The 16,527-nt window shown below is 53.3% G+C and overlaps 1 protein-coding gene across 6 annotated transcripts in view; it reads right to left on the reverse strand.

The window, feature by feature from the left end:
* Nucleotides 1-3,783: 3,783 nt before the first annotated feature.
* Nucleotides 3,784-16,527, reverse strand: part of MGAT5B (alpha-1,6-mannosylglycoprotein 6-beta-N-acetylglucosaminyltransferase B) — a 74,015-nt gene continuing 61,271 nt past the window's right edge. For all 6 annotated transcript variants that reach the window (XM_049812785.1, XM_049812784.1, XM_049812783.1 and 3 more), the window contains 3 exons: nt 9,578-9,652; nt 8,798-9,072; nt 3,784-7,627 (listed from right to left, as the gene is read on the reverse strand). In XM_049812785.1, coding sequence (XP_049668742.1) covers nt 7,429-7,627; nt 8,798-9,072; nt 9,578-9,652 — 549 coding nt within the window. In that variant the 3' untranslated portion in view covers nt 3,784-7,428. The remainder of the gene's footprint in view (nt 7,628-8,797; nt 9,073-9,577; nt 9,653-16,527) is intronic.

Below are 16,527 nucleotides of genomic sequence, written 5' to 3' on the forward strand. Positions count from 1 at the left end.
CCCTTTTCAGCCCCCCAGCTGGTCTTCAGTAGGGGAGGAAAGGACCCGAAAGCGAACTGGCACTGGCAGCACCTTCCCCAGTGCCCAGGCGGGAGGCAGGCAGGTGGGGGGGTTGTGGCGACTGAGCATGATTCTCACCCCACGGCCCCAAAAGCAAATTCCCCAAGGTAATAGCAAAGCTGTGCTGGGATGCTCCCACAGAAGCTCCCAGGAGCAGGAGAGGGGTGCAGGGAAGAGGCATTGGGGTTTTGCTGGGTGGGCTTTAGGGAGCACTGGGGGGCAGCAGGGGGGGTTTGGAGCCGGGGCTGGGCTCAGTCCTGGGCTGCCACTGGGACTCTGAGGGGTCCAGACCCCACCGGCACCCGTGGGACAACAAATGTGATCAAGAGCAATGCAGGAGGAAAGGACTGCTCCATATTCCTGCTGACCAACCAGTCACGGGAGAGCACTGCTTAATTAACGTGCTCAGAAAAAGAAGAACAAGCAGATGTTTTCATTCAGGCTCTTTTTAGCATAAAAAAGCAGTGGAGAAGCACAAAAAGATGAGATCTCCCCACAGTTTAGTTTTCTGGTAGGAAACTGCTCAAAGAGCGGCATGAACAGCCAAATTCGCAGTGTTCTTGGAAAAGTGGCGACGATGCAATCCAGTGCATCACACCCTGGCAGTTGCAGGGGGGTCACTGGGTCACGCAGTGCTGTCCCCCCGCCTGTCCCCCATCCTGGGCAGCAGCATGTCAAGGGGAAGAGACCTGATCCGATCCCCCCGGGGTGTGCCTAGGTGGTGGCTGTGGCAGCTCTGGTGTCACAGACGCGTAACTCCATGTCCTCTGCTTTTAGAATAAAGTTAAGGCAGATAGCGCAGTTGTTGCTTGGGGGGGGAAAGATGATTAACCACTATAATCCTAATTACAGCTTCTAATTGGGATTAATTTGTTGAGTTAATTAAGTGTGGAAATCCATTGCCTCCCAGACTTCTTTTATGAACTTCTTGCTCCCAAGCCTAGTCCTTGCCTGGCCACATCTGGCCACAGCTGGCAGGGCAGAGAACTGGTCGCTATTGTGTGACGAAGTAGAGATTGCTGTGGCACTGCCACTGCTGGTGACAGCCAGCTGGGCTCCACTTTAACACCCAGTCGCTTCATTTGACCTAGATGGAGAGATGGCAAGATTTGGGGACAGGAATCATGGTGGCTCAAACCTCAACACCAAACCGGCTGGGTGTACCTTTCCCTGAGGAAAGCATTGCTGGAAGGATGTGGACTGGGCTCTCCCTGGCTGCAACCGTTGTACAAGAAAGAGATGGACCTGTTGGAGCGGGTCCAGAGGAGGCCACGAAAATGATCAGAGGGCTGCAACACCCCTCCTATGAGCAAAGGCTGTGAGAGTTGGGGTTGTTCAGCCTGGGGAAGAGAAGGCTCCAGGGAGACCTTCTTGCTGCCTTTCAGTACTTAAAGGGGGCTTATAAGAAAGAAGGAGACAGACTTTTTAGTAAGGACTGTTGCAATAGGACAAGGGGTAATGGTTTTAAGTAAATTCAGACTAGATATAAGGAAGAAATTTGTTACGCTGGGGGTGGTGCGACACTGGCACAGGTTGCCCAGAGAGGTGGTAGATGCACCATCCCTGGAAACATTCAAGGTCAGGTTGGACAGGGTTCTGAGCAACCTGATCTAGTTGAAGATGTCCCTGCTCATTGCAGGGGGGTTGGACTAGATGACCTTTAAAGGTCCCTTCCAGCCCAAACCATTCCATGATTCTATGATTCACATCTGGCCCAGCACTGCACAGCTGGGCTCACCTCGCTCCCCTGAGCCGCATGTACAGATCATGCCCCTGTTCCCACCGCTGCACACAGCGAGACAGCTGGCAGGGCTGCTGGTGCTTCCTATTATTTTTCTCAACACTCCCCTGAAAATTAATTAATTCAATTAATTGATTAAATAAACAATCCTCCACGCTCGGCGGCACTGAGCCAGCTGTGCACCATGTCAAGCTGCAAGAACATCACCCACTCCCGGGCTGATTTGCTGGGTCCTGGTTCAGTGGCATGAAATTGGGGTAATTTGGGAAGGAATTGAGGCTGGCGAGTGGGGGTTGCAATGCAACGTTCAGCAAAAAGTTGCATTCACACCTCTGAAACAGCTGCATTTCCATGCAGGTTGCAAAGCCTTTCCTTATTTCTTAGAGATGCTGTCAGATGCTTTGAATCCTTAGATGAAAAGAACTAAATTAGGGCAGATCGTTATTTCCTGTTTTCTGTTTTATATTTATAGAAAAGCTGATACGTCTGGTAGCTCACACTAAAACTAAAAGCAAACCTCTGTCCTGTCTCCAACTGGTCTCTACTGGGAGCTGAGTTCCAGAAGGTGAGAGGCAGTGGGAGCCCTCCGAGAGATGGCAAGAAGGGGGGTTGCACACCCCGCCAGCCCCTTTTCTCCTGGCTTTCCAGAGCCAACAGCCAAATGTTGGGAATGGCCGCATCAGTAATATATTTTTGCCCTCCTGAGGCCCTTTGCAGGCAGTGGTGGCACCTGCACCCCAGGGCCCCAGCTGGAGGTCAAGCCCCGGAGAGGCACCTAACCCCCCCCCAAACACGCCCCTGCCCATCCTTTAATTTTTCCCCCTGTCCAGAAGACCTGGATCCGAGGGCCGGATCCTGGCTCGGCTCCCACACTGCCTGGGCTGGGGGACATCCCGTCCCTGCCATGGGTGCTGGCAGGAGAAGCTGCATCCTCAGCAGTTTTGCTCTGCTTTATGGATGGCTTGTTGGTATTTCTCTGCCTGCCTGCGGAATAATATTGAATGGGCCCTATCTCTCCTGAGAAAATATCGATCCAGGGTTTTAATGGCTTTCTGCTAACGAGCCACAATGAGTGTCATTGGGCATCACTGCTTGAGCTGATAAGAAAGGGAACACTCAGACCCGCAGCTTTGAAAGAGGGTTTCACCTCCCCCCCGCCAAGTCCTTTCTACCAGAAGAAAAGAAAAAGAAAGAAGAAAAAAGAAAAAGAAAGAAAAGAGGCAAAAGATTTCACTGCTCTCTTCACTTACTAAGTCTGAGGACAGATTTTCAGTTTGTTAACTTTCTTTATGGCTCTGGCTTTTCCAAAGGGAGGGAGGGATGAGGGAAGGGGACAGGAGATTAAATGCATTAGTTTATTTTGGGAAGACTTTCTAAAGCAGGAAAAAAAAAAGCAAAAAAAAGCGTGACACCAGGGAGACAGGACTCAATTAAAGCAAGACCTTGAAATACATGAGCCAGTAGACCCGACCGGGGGTCCATTAGACATCCCTGTCAGGCGGTGTGCTTTGGTTACCCGAGGCTGTGTGGCAGCTAGATCCATCACCTGGGGAAATAACCACCGGTGCTTACATCTTCAGCAGCTCCTTGATCTAGCGATAAACCCGTTAGGGGAAATAAATGGGTTTCTCTTGCCTGGACTGTCCACATCATGGATGCAATTTGCCATTTTACCCGGCTGCTGATAAGCAGGGGATCAGGAGGGAAAAGCCGCTTAACGATTTCCTAATAAAGCCCCAGATAAGAGTGGAGCAGCACTATTACCTCCCTCTGGCTGTGATTTACAGCCCAGATTGCTGCTCTGTGGGAGCTAACGGTGGCTCAGCCTCTGCAGGGGAGGATGCTGGTGCCGGGAGAGGCGCCCAGCCGGCAGCGGGATGCTGCGAGGGGATGCCGGGGCAGGGACCACCCGCCCTCTTGCCAGACCCCCCCACTGCCCCGTCTGCACTGGCAAGGGAAGGTTTTGATGCCATCAACATCAAAACCAGAGGGAAAAAAAAAAAACTCCAGAAAAGAAGTTCAGAGTGGAATTACTAAGAAGAGTGAAGCTCGGGAACAAAAATCGCCCCTGGCTCCATTTCTAGGTACGGAAAATGGATTTCCAGAACAGTATCATTCTTTCGACATGCCCGTCCTGGTTTCACGGCTGCCAGAAGATGAAAACAGGTTAAAAAAAAACCTTCTAGGAGGCTCTGCCCACTGCAATGCCACCAGCAATGCCATCAAAAGGTCCACCCCCGCCCCAGGGGCTCCCCACCCACATGCTCTGGTTGTCAAATAAACTGTCCCATCCACCAGCAATGGAAGGTGTAGCTGATAGCTCATTTGATTTTTAATTGTTTGATTTTATTTGTAGTTTTGACACTGTTTTCCCCTCTTTTCGCCCTCCCAACTGGGGATTTATTCTTTGTAATTAGCTGTGGTAATTAGAATCTCTTTCATACAGCAGCGCCTCGGCTTCCCTTTAAATCTCTTCCATGCTCCTACTTAATAAAAAGTGAATTTAATGTCTGTATCATCCTCAGATCTCCTTTCCAGATAGAAATGTGTCCTAGCTGGGGAGACCAGGACAAGTGCTGGACACCTGCTTGGGCAAGAGCTCAGGAAGGCAGTGGGATGTTCCAGCGATCACTTGGGCACAGCCAGGACCAGAAACAGGCAGAGAAAAAGCATTTCCCGGTAACAAAGTCCCTTCTCTCTTACACCAACTCGCCTGGGAGCTGCTGCTGACCCAGCAGCTCCGTCCCTTGCTACCACCTCCGTGTCGGGGTGCCTGGGAGCAGGAGCACTGCAGGAGCCCTGGCACGCCCCTCCCCACATAACAAACAATTTGGTGCCAATTCTGCACCCAAAGCTGCCGTTAATACCCGACATTGGTGTTACTGAACCAGCCAAGACCCCCACCTTGCTCCTACGTGGGATTTTACAGACCAAGGCATCTCCCTGCTCCCAGCAGCTGGGGCTCCACACGGGACGAGGCAGGACGGGCTGCCCCGAGCACCCACATTCTGGTCCCCGTTACATCCAGCATCCGCGAGCGATGTGCCATCACCGATGGGCCAACAAGAGAGGCTTTTCCCCAGGCAGCATCCATCCTCCAGGCAGCACTGAGAGCAGGACTTGGTGCCAGCTGATGGGGCACAGACATGACAGGTAATACCAGAGCATTACTCAGCCCCATCACCCAAATTTACAGGCTGGCTTGAGATCCAACAAGGTTCCAGACAGATCATTATTCCCCATGACAGCAGCGAAGGTGAGCCAGCCGCCTTTTATTTCAGCTTGGAGAAAAATGCTCCTGCCAGGGGATAATTGGGACTCTCTGCAGTGGGAGGCAGGTGCTGGGCTGCTGGAAGGTGAAGGCTATTTTAAAAGCAGCTGAGCAGAACTGGTGGAGAAAGCTGCCTGGAGAGCTGATGTGCAACGAGCGCTGCCTTGAGAGGCATCCCGAGACTCTTGGTCTTTAAAGTTCGCTTAGATCCCCTATAAAGCTAGGCTTTATTTGGTCCTTACAACCCTGGGAAGTGAATCGCTGGTGGTTCCTGCTTGCAAATGCCCTGTGCTTCTCCCGGGTCAGCTCCTGCCCACCCAGTGCTCACAGCAGCTGGAGCAAGCGGCACGGGAGCCTTTGCCAGGCGATGCTTTGAGACTGAGATGAAAGGTGCCGTAGAAAGGCACAAGGTAGTGTTGTTCAGCTCTGCAAAGAGAGGTTTGCGCTGCTTTTATTTATACACATGCTGGCTGCAAGACACAAAAATTACTTAATCAATCCTTCCCCTTGTCTGGTGTTGCAGGCAGGATGGAGGCTGCCTACGCAATTCTGCGCTGAAGATGACAAATTGCTCCAGGTTAACAGCAGTGTCTCCAGCTCCTGCCTCATCCTGCGCAGGATGCGGCCGGTGTCACCACAGCGGGCTCAGCTGAAGGGATGCCTGGAGCACATGAGCACCGTACGCTGTTCCCCTTCCCAGGGCCAAAGCAGGGAGATGGCGAGGGGAGCTGGGGTCTGCCCAATGCTGTTGCACAGCTGAAGGAATGGGATTTTCTCCCAAAATCTGGCTGCAAGCCACCGAGCCGCGGGGAGGATGGGCTGGAGGTGCCGGGGCCACACGGCAAAGCTCCAGCGAGCAGCTGGGTCACAGGGGAGACCTCATGCATTCATCCTGCCGTGCCACTGCTCTCCATCAGCCACCTCGAGTTGGGGGGAACAAGTCTGCCAGGGCCTGGGACCCTGCAGGGACACTGCCAGGACAGGCTGCCACACCACCAGTCTCCCTCGGCAGCCGGGCCAGGAGATCTTCCATGCAGGGAAGGGCTGGGAGGGATTTTCCAGTCCATAACTTTCCAGCCACGTGTTTTATGAGATGCAGGAGTCTTGCCATCAAATGCTTCCAAGCAACAGGAGGGCTGAGCACCAACCTTACAGCAACACACTCACAGCCTTGCACCAGCGAGCAACCCTACAAAAACAAACCAGGTCACCCCAGGCAGCACTAACCAAGCAAGGGGACATGCCAGGAGGGGAAATACCGGCAGCGGTGAAAACTCCCCTAAAGTGAGACGAATGCACGAAGAAAAGCTAAAGAAGCGAAGACCATGCATGGAAGATGGTTGCTTGGAGCTCACCTCTTCCCGTGGCTGCAACATCTGGGGCACACAGAGACACGACGTTGCTTTTGCAGCTGCTGAGCGGCCCCCTGTCCCCCGGCCTCGGTCTGTGCCCGCCGGCAAATCCTTTTGGCCGCTGCAGCACCTCCTCCTTTCTGCCTGCTCACTCGAACCCCGAGCAGCCCCCGTGCTCCCGCCACCGCTTCCGATGCCTCAGTCCCTGGAGGGACGTGCAGCTCCGTGCGTGGCCCAGCGGGGCAGAGAACAGCCCAGGGGCTGGGGGGGGGACTCGCTTCAAGCACCTCCACCCTGCCAGCAGCATCGCCCCAGGGACCAGCCTCCTTCCCAGGAGCACTCCCGGGCCGCATCCTGCCCCTCACTTCCCAAGGACAGCCTGGGGACCATCCAGCCCTCGCTGGCTCTTCCTGGGGGCACCGTGGGTGCAGACCCCGCTGTGTCTATCCAACCCAGTTGCTCTCCTTGGGCTTTGCCCTCCCCCAGCTCCGCAGCCAAGGCAGGCACCGGCAGCCCCCCTGTGCCCCCCAACACAGCTCTGCCCAATAACTCCCACAGAAGGGCTGGGTGTCGCTTCCCTTTAATTTATCACTTGTCAGGGGGGAGGGTTAAAAAAAAAAAAATAAATCAATAAATAAAACAACCTAGGATGCTTGAAGAGGATGAAACCCCTGAAACTGCAGTCTGCTGGTGGCTTGTCCCAGTGCCAGAGGAAGGGAAGGGTGTCCCTAGTCCCCCTCACCCCACCACCCTGTCTCAGCGCCACCAGGTCCAGGTGGGTTCGGATGCAGTCGGACGATGCTCCTCAAGAAGAAAATGAAACCAAAGGTCAGGACATGGTCATTCACAGTTGACTGGCGGACGAAACAACCCCCAGAGTCTGACACCCCCGGCTCACCCGCCAGGAGGGACCCGTCCCACCTCCCTCGGCTATTGCAGAAGCTTTGAGAAAAAGCCACTCGTTGCACGTTGCATGTCGCAAACACAGGGGGGGACACACCAAGTCACAAGCAGTCCCTGCACAGAGCCACTTGTCCTTTGCGGTAGTCGCGGCAGGGGCAGAGCCGCCGGTACTTAGTGTTGTAGCCTGCGCAGCTGAAGAGCAGCGGCTCCTTCTGGAGGTAGCACTCGTGGACGTTCTCGGCCACCGCTGGGTAAAGATGGTTCATCTCATACTCGGTGCTGTCGCAGGTGATGCTGAGCCTGGGAAGAAAGACAAAGGTGGGTCAGGTCAGGTGAGGAGGCTGCCTGGGGTTTCGTTGAAGGGTTTTTAGTGCTGTTCTGTCCTTCCCAGGGAGGTTCCTTCGCTAAGTGTTGGGCCAAATCTTTGCTGGTTGCACCAGGAACCATAAGCGCTATGTTTGGCACCCCTTGGCTAGAGGTGAATGCTTGTCACCAGCCCAACACCCCATGCAGGAAGGGGTGACACTTGCAACTCAACCCTGCAGCCCAGAGACCACCCCAACTCTTGCGTGGGACATGGATGACTCAGGAAATTAGGCACAAAAATCCACCCAAATCTTCTATATCCCCCTGCTGACCAACAGGTCTGTCCACTCTCCATGGTGTCCACACCATGTTCCCACAGCAGCTAATGTCCCCTGGAAAGGCACATGAGTTCAACAGATGCCCGTGTGTCCCCTGATAGCCAGAATTAGCCAGCAAAACCAGGCTGGGCATCAGCAAACACGCTGAGGGGCAGCAGAAATGCCCAGTGCAGATCTCAGCATCCTTCTCCTCCCACCCGTGCCCGCATCTGCAGATGGAGCAGCAGCACCGGCATTGCCCTCCCACCAACCCCTTTCAACTGGCGAGTCCCTGAGCCAGCTCGTTTTAAGGTCTGGAGGGGGGCATGGAGGGGAGAGAGTGAAATCCAAGCCCCAGCTCTAATTTATCATGTAAAAATGTCACCGGGAGTCACAGCGCCTGCCTGACCAGCATGACAGCAATGGTAATGCTCGCATTTTAATTGCCCACAGAGCAGCACGGAGCCCAGTGGCAGATTTATACTCTATTAAAACTTCACTGCTGTGTGTTCAAAATGCAGTTTTATAGAGAAAGACATAAAAAAAGAGAGGAAGAGAGAGAGCATGGAGGAGGTGGAGAGGAATGGGGTGGGAGAGAGGCAGAAACGTGCCTGGAAAGGCTATCATTGCCTTCTGAAGTGTGAAGCTGATCAACGCCAACACGTGCTAGCAACGGGCTGCTCTGCAGGCAGCACCCTGCCTACATCGCCTTGGGCACAAAGGCACCTCAATGGGATTTCAGCAGGGAGGACACGAGGAAAATGGGTGCTGGGGATGGGGGGAGCAAAGGGAACATCATCTGGCTGATGGCCCCCACCACCACCTTGCCGAGAAGGTCACAACTCACTGGAGAAACACCTCCTTCTTGTTGAGGAACCTGAAGAAGGTGGGCTCACAGACCAGCCCGCGCCGCCGGCACGTCTCGGTGCAGGCGTGCCGGGTCTCCGACACCCACACCTGCAGCGAGTCCACCGGGGGCCAGGCGTGGGGGTCCCGACTGGCGCTGGGGGACCACACCAGGTGAGTGGCATTGGGGGACAGGGCCAGCGGGCTCGGAGGGCTTTGCATAGCAGGACTCTTGGCCTTGGGAGGCAGAGGAGGAGACGACGTGGTGCAGAAATCCTAGTGGGAGAGAAGACAATGGGTTAGTGGCCAGAGGGACAGGGTGAGATGTTGGAGATGGGGAAAGGAGGCTGCTGGTGGGACAGGAGGACACTTGGGCTGCTGAGTTTGCTCCTCAGGTTGAGGTCACCTGCATGCATAGATGGCATCTCCTGCTGTGGGAGGTGAAGGCATCGGCCACCTCTTTTTCTCCCAATGCTGCCTTATTCTCTGCAGCAGAAAGGCCTTGACCCAGCCCCAGCATCCCCCCCCCCACCTTCCACAACCCCCCCAGCATCTTTGGTTCATGACAACTCTCCCCCAGCCCCCATCTCCTGGTGCCCTCTGCAATTAGGCCACTGGCCGCACAGGGCTGGGACCTGGGGTCCCTCGCTGGGGAGCTGCACTGGGTCAGCAGTTGCTTGCCCAGAGGAAGATGGGAGAGCAGGGATGGTTCCCCAGGGAGAACATGGGTGGCCAGGAGAACAGGGATACTCCCCCAGGGAGAACAGGGATGCTCCCCAACCTGGTGCTGAATGTAGGCATGAATCCGCTCCAGCATCCCCTCGCAGGTGTACTCGTAAGGCAGGTAAGGGTCCACCTGTGAAGGGGGAAGAGCAGAGCACAGGCAGCAAGCGGGGACAGCCTTGCCCTCGCCCTGGGCCCGGTGACCTGGCGCAGCAGTGCCCTGGGCAATGGCTTTCCCCACCCGCTGAAGCCCATGGCTCGTGTCTGTCCACCAAAGCAAGCAGGGCAGAAAACTAGGACTGAAAAAACTTCACAAGCTGTAAAGAGCTAGAGAAAGAGGGTGAAGGACTAATTTGGGTTCAAGCCATGTATTGGTGAAAATAAAGTCACCCTGTTCTATACTTTTCTTCATTTTTGATAAGTTATAAAATAAAAACAGTTTTCATACAATAGGTCACTTCTAATTAAACTATGAACTGTTTCAGCCCAGGAAACACTCTGCAGCTGCAGGCAAAGGCAGGAGTAATTTTAAAATACAGGGAAGGAATCAGAACTGGTAAAGATGCCAAGCTAATCCAGAGCAAGAGCATCCGGGGTGGTGCCCTGGGTCTGATCTAGCATCCTCTGTTCCTCTGCTCTTGTGTGCTCCGACCTCAGCACAGCTCTGCCGGCTCAGAGAGGAAGGTCCAGGCTTCGCTGCCCCGGCACTACGACCCACCAAACCGGTCCGTGAAAAGCCCAGGGCTGGAACTCGCTGTGCACAATACAGGAAAAAAACCCCAAACCTCTCTTTTCCCACTGCCGCTTCACTGAGGGTTTGCTGCCCAGTGCAGATGGCTGTGATGGGGTGGAAGCTGGCGTCTCTCCCATTCCCAGAGGCTCGGAGCTCCCTGCTGCCACCGGCGTGGGCTGGGATGGGGCAGGGAGGCAGCAGCCGGCTGCACGCTGGGACGGAGCAAACATTGATGCCCATGTTGATGCCGATGCTGTCTCTGCACCCCCATGTTGATAACTGCTATTTATACAGAGCCAGCAGCGCTTAAACCACAGTGTATTTTTAGCGTGGGTTACGAAACGCTGCCAGTCTTGGGGAGACTTCTGCCTGCACTCGCTTCCCAACATCACAGCTCTCTGTCCCGAGTCACCCGTGGGTCCTGGCACAGGAAACCCCCTCCTCTCCACAGCAACTCAAACATCACATAGCATCCCCCAAACAAGGATGTCCCTGGCACAGCGGTGGCACAGGTTCCGGGGAAAGCAGGCAGAAGCAGGCAGACCGGGCTCGCTGCCCTCCAGCGTGGCCATTGCCACAGGGTCAGCGGTGATTTTCCCAGTGGGAAAAGCATTGCCACGAGGGCTGCGTCACTGATGTACCCCTTTCCTCTGGAACAAATTTTTTTTTTTAAGGAACTTTCTGTCCTGGGAAAACAGATTTTTCCACGCTCCCTTATTTTTTTCAGAGAGACGTTACATGAGCTGCAGGACGTTGGTGTATAGAAGGGACTGGTGCAGGGACCCCCCTTTCCCCTGTGCATCTCTGCAGAGCTTCATGCAAAAGAAAGATTATAAGCAAAAACACCCCAAAGATAATTCATCTGGAAAACACTGTTTTGTCTATTTTCTGAGCTCCACACCTCCAAAATAGCTATCTCCTTTTGAAGTACCCGTCAAACCCAAGCTCAAAGGCTCAGTCTGCTGAGAAGATCCCTCTAAGCATCTCCCTGCCATAAATATCCCACCTGAGTTCTCAGCCAGGCTAGAAATCACAGCTGCTCCATCTAATTACAGATGTGCACGCTAATCAGGGCTGACACAATGACAGGCACCGATCTTGCCTCTGAATTGCTGATGGGCGCTCAGTTAACTGGGGCAGAGTCCTCCACAAAGCAAAACTGCCTATCTCAGTCACACAAAGCCTGAGCGGGGCTGGGTGCCGGATGCTGCCTGGCACCGATTCGGGGGAGACAAAGCACCCCTTGCTCAGCATCACCAATGCTCAGTCTCACCTTATCACTGCTTTCATGGCTGCAATGCTGGGGAGCTTTTCCCAGGACCCCGTTAGGGCAGGCATGGTGTAGATATAATTCTGTAAAACAGTCTCTTTCCCCCAAAACCCCACCGTGGTACCCGGTGGGATGCAGCACATCCACAGTGGGATGGAAGCAGAAAACCTCCTTGTGCCTGCACATGTACTCAGTGGTAATGCTCCAGGTGCAATCCCACCTGCCCGCAGGCTCCCGGGACCCCTATCATGTCCAAGGGCACCAGGATGCTGTGGCTGGAGCCCGCTGCAGCCCCTACTCCTCCAGCCCCAACACCCCCACATGCCCCTCTCCCCCCAGGGGCTCCCCCCAAGGCTCTCGCTCCCCCCCTCCCGGTCTCATTAGGATTCAGCTCATGCGCCCAGGACTGATAGAAAAATGCCAATTTGGAGAAGATAATTGTTTAATTAAAATCTGACAGGCTTGGCCTCCTCTTGACAGCCACATCGTTAATGCCACTCCCTGTGCCGGGAGCTCAGGGTCTCCCCAGAGCCCTGGGAGGGAGGAGGAGGAGGAGGGGGGCTCCGAGCTGGGGACCACTGCATCCCGCTGCCCGGCAGAGCGATGCATGGGATACCACGGGAGGGAGCAGAGGGGTCAGTGAAGATGGACTCTGCCATCCTTTCCCCCAGGTATCGGTGGGGAACACAGGGCCAGAACTCTCCAGCCCCAGTGCTCTCCACTAGCCAAATGGGGAGTTACTGGTGCCCCACGGGGATACCACCATGAGAGCCCTGGTTTTATAGTCTCCAGCAGGAATCCTGGAGCTGAAGAGAGCAGCAAGTCTCCCTCGCTTAAAAGGAAGAGAAAAAAAAAATAAAATCCAAACGTCATGAGACAAATAAGTAGAAAAATAATGCAATTCTCTGCCGGCACGTAACAGCAGGCTGGGAACACTTTAACCAGCTATTTTGACTGTGATGTTTAATATGCCACTCGTTCAAGCATAGTCTGAAATGTATAATTTTCCATTATATTCCTGTATGTTTGACTTTAATATAATGAAGCCTTCTCCCTTCACTACACCAGAATATTGGGTCTATTAAATTGCTTGTGCGAGGACTATTTTTGACAATGGAAAAAGCTGAAGGCCAAGAAAATGGTGGTGCCTGCAAACCTCTCTCCTTCTTCTGCCTCTAACCTCTGGCTAACGGCTGTAATCCATCACCAGGACAAGCCTCCCAGCATCGCCTTTCCCAGGGGGACACGATCTGTCTCTTGGCCCCGTGTGACTGTGCTAGGATTTGTTCTCTGGGGTAGAGGAATTTGGTGCTTCCATGACTTCAATTCTCCTTATAAATAGGTCAGGGATGCGAGCCATCAGGAATACCCAACACTACTCCAAGGGGGGGAGGAATGACAGAGGCACAGCTTGCTGAAAACCTTCCCCAGCAGTTGCAGGGTGACCTGGAGCGGGTGCCACCTCCGAAAGGACGAGGGAGGGCACAAGGGCTTTTCATGGGGGAAAAAAACCCCCATATTGCAAACCCAAGCCGCGTCCAAGCCACGATTCAGATCTCTCTGCAGAAGGAAGAAGTTTCTTTCAAGCAAATCTAGGTTGGTGAAAGACGCCCGCTGCATCTCAACTGCTTTATTTGCACAAATACAGCAGCCAGCCCTGCCAGCAGACCCAGCCGGCTCCAAACACACCAAAGGAACCTCTGCCAGCCCGGCTGGAGCCGGGGCAGGGCTGTAGCTGCAAGGACGGCACATCCCATCCCGAGCTGCAGCTCCAGGTGTCTGCAATATAAATCGGGACGGCTGTACAGCCATGCCAGCAGTGATCTGGCCGGAGAGCCATGGGCAGGCTGGAGAAGCCGCAAAGTAATGCTAAAATATTGCTGAAGAATCAGCAAATCCCCCAGAGCCAGCCACGATGCTCTAAACCGGGGCAAGCTTGTTTGTTAGCTTGACCGCATTGGAATTACTACCAGGTTCATAAAAATAGCTCCCAAAGCCCTTGAGGGGTTCCCAGCACCCTGGTTCCCAGTTCCCGGCCCCCTGGTTCTCCCAGCACCCAGAATGGCACGGCACGGCTGCCGCCGGGAAAAGCTGACGGCAGAGGCAGAGCAAAGGAGACATCTCACAGCTTCCCAAAACAGCCCATATCCCCAAAAATGTTTTACTGAGTTTTGCCTGGAAGATGCAACACTAAAGCTGTGGGATAAGTGATTTTTCCGTCATACAACAAAAAAAAAAATAAAAGAAAAAGAAAATCTGTTTCATGTCAGATTTCAATTTCCAATGTTTCCACCCATCAAGGAGGGGAAAAATGCTGTGTTTCAGGTTCAGCAATCTGTTTGGGTTGGTGAAGCAAAGGGAAATGCTTCATTTCAGACACAAGCCTTCCTTTCAATAAACTGGCAGGGTATTTTCAAACAAAGGCGGGCAGATGGGAAACAAAAACATACTATTTCATTCCAGTAACATTGAAATGAAATGTTTTGGCTGAAAAAATAAATTGATGGTTGTTATTCTGAAACACAGACAAATTTGTTAGATATTTTTGTAACATAACATCCCATTTTGCCTTTGGGGAAAAAAAGGAGTCAGTAAAAGTTTCTCTGAGCTCCAGTACTTTGCTGGGAACAGTAAAACTGAACTGCCCAGCCACCGGCTTTCTGCCGCTCCTCCTGCTAATGCCCTTGTTTTCAATTCCTGCTGTAACAAACAGTATTTTAAAGACAAGATACCAAGGGAATCCTGAAGCCAAATCCCATAATAAGGCTTTTAAACTTGTAAGGTAGGTCAATTTTTAGGCTTAATTGCCTTGACAGCATCTCTAATAAAGCAGACCTTTCTATTTAAAAGACAAAAAGGAAAAAAAAAAAGCGGGGGAAAAGGAAGTTGCTGTAAGTTATTCACGCTCACTCCCTGCTCTGCTTTGGGAGGATTTATACAGTATCTTTAAAAAACCCAGAGAGGCGAGTTGTGGGATTAACCCAGTGCGCTTCTTGGTGGGAAGGAATAATTTCCCTCCCGAGCGACTGCACGTTTTCAGTGCAAGTGGAATGTCAGCAGCTGGTTTTACTCATTTGAGGCAAATTTAGGACTTCAACCTCCCGGCAGTCGAGAGTAATTACAGTGGTTTGGATGCTTTGTAGGAGGGGACCTCAGGGTGGGGGTCCCTGGTCCCGCTGAGACGGGTGCAGTCAGATCCCTCCGAAATAAGGCTTTTGAGAGGCGGCTTTAGCTGCCCCATGGTCCCACAGGAGACCGAGTTTATCTGACTCTACGTGGCGTCACGCTGGGATGGAAAGGAGAGAGCGGCCGCCCCGGGATGCCTGACCACAGCTGCCTGCCCGCCCGGGCAGCTGCCGACACTGCCCGCACGCCGTGCCGGCACGACAGGCACCCTTGTTCCAGCTCTGCTTCCCCTGCCCTCCGTCAGCTGTTTAGCAACTGAAGAATTGTTAATTAAGGGAGGGAGGCAGGACGTGTTGTGACTGCACTGCAACTGCATTTACATGAAGAGTGGGAACGAGGAGAAAAGCCAAGACGGGAGCGCATCTTTGGGCAAAACTGGGATCGGCACGGCAGCGGCACGATCCCGGTAAGCACCCGGTGCCGGAGCCAGCGGGTCTCTGCACCGGCTCCTCCTGCTCGGTGCCCATCACACCACCAAATCCTTTCCTAAAATCCTTTTTTCTTCCTTTATTTTTAACCAGAGATTATCATTAAGCTTCTAAATGACCTGGTGCACATCCAGTCGACGCTGCAGTGCAACACAGCTGCTCAGCAGCCAGCAGAGCCCTTTCCCCCCTCCACTTAATTCTCCAATCATTTTTTAATTATTTTAATAGCATGGCAGCACCAGGCTTCGCTATTTGCTTTCTCCTTTCCGGAAAACCTGAAAATTTCCTTCTCTCTCCTGAAATGGAGACCAGCAGCTCCCGGCCGCCAGCCCACAGCGTTGCCTTCGCTTCGGGGCCGTCTCTCCAGTCCAGATGGTGGAGGGTCAAGCACTGACAGCTGGCCCGATAGCACAGCAGCAGGAATGTAATTATTTTTAATTTAATTTTAATCGAGATACGGGAATGAATGTGCAAAACAACAACTGTCTTCCTAAGTCAGGTTTGTTCGGTCTTTGCAAACTTGTAGAGAAAATCAGCGCGAGGTGAAGAGCTGCAGCCATCACCCACAGTAAGATGCAAGACCTGGGCAGACGGTGGGGCCACATCAGCTGAATAAAGTCCCCAGACTTGTCACAGACATCTGCCTCTGCAGCCTCTAATGCAAGGAAAAGCAAGGATGACACCTCTCCGGCTAGCATCACCCTTGTCCCCCCAAAAATCCCACCCAGCACTGAGCCCCGGACCCCCAACGCAGCGCCCCGGTTTCACACTGCATCGCTGTCCTCACGAGAGCAAAGCAAATTGCAAGCAAAATGGAGATCAGCACTTTTCTCCCCTCCAGGAAAATTGACTTTAATAATTTGGACAACTTGAAAGGCTCCTGCCACAGGGCAGGAGGTAAATATTCATGAGGGAGCATTTCCAGGGCAGGCACAGGGGGAGCTCTGCCTTCCCGGGGGGTCTCTGCATTCCCCCGCTTCCTTACATCCCTTCATCCTTCACAGAGGCAACTCCTAGAGCTATTCCCATTGATTTGCTCGATCTGAACAATAACGGTGAACAGTGAAATGGGGGAACAGCAGGCGCAGACATCAGTAGCTCTCTGGATACTCGCAGGGAGCTGCTCTCTGGGTTTATCTTTGCTTCCCGCCAGGTCCCAGCACTGCCACACATCTCCAGCAACCTCAACCTCCTGGTCCCAAACCTCATCTCCCTTATCTCAGCTTCCCCTTGCTCTGGCTCTGCCCGGAGGATTCCCAGGGGATCCCTCAAACTTGGTACAAAAGCAGGGCAAAGGCACAAGTCCCCCTGAAGCTGCAGGAGAGGAGGATTTCTACCTTGCACGTGTAAATAATTTCAAAGGGGAAACAAGGAAGGAAAAGCAATTAACG

The sequence above is a fragment of the Accipiter gentilis genome, chromosome 10, assembly GCF_929443795.1.
Source record: "Accipiter gentilis chromosome 10, bAccGen1.1, whole genome shotgun sequence".
NCBI lineage: Eukaryota > Metazoa > Chordata > Aves > Accipitriformes > Accipitridae > Astur > Astur gentilis.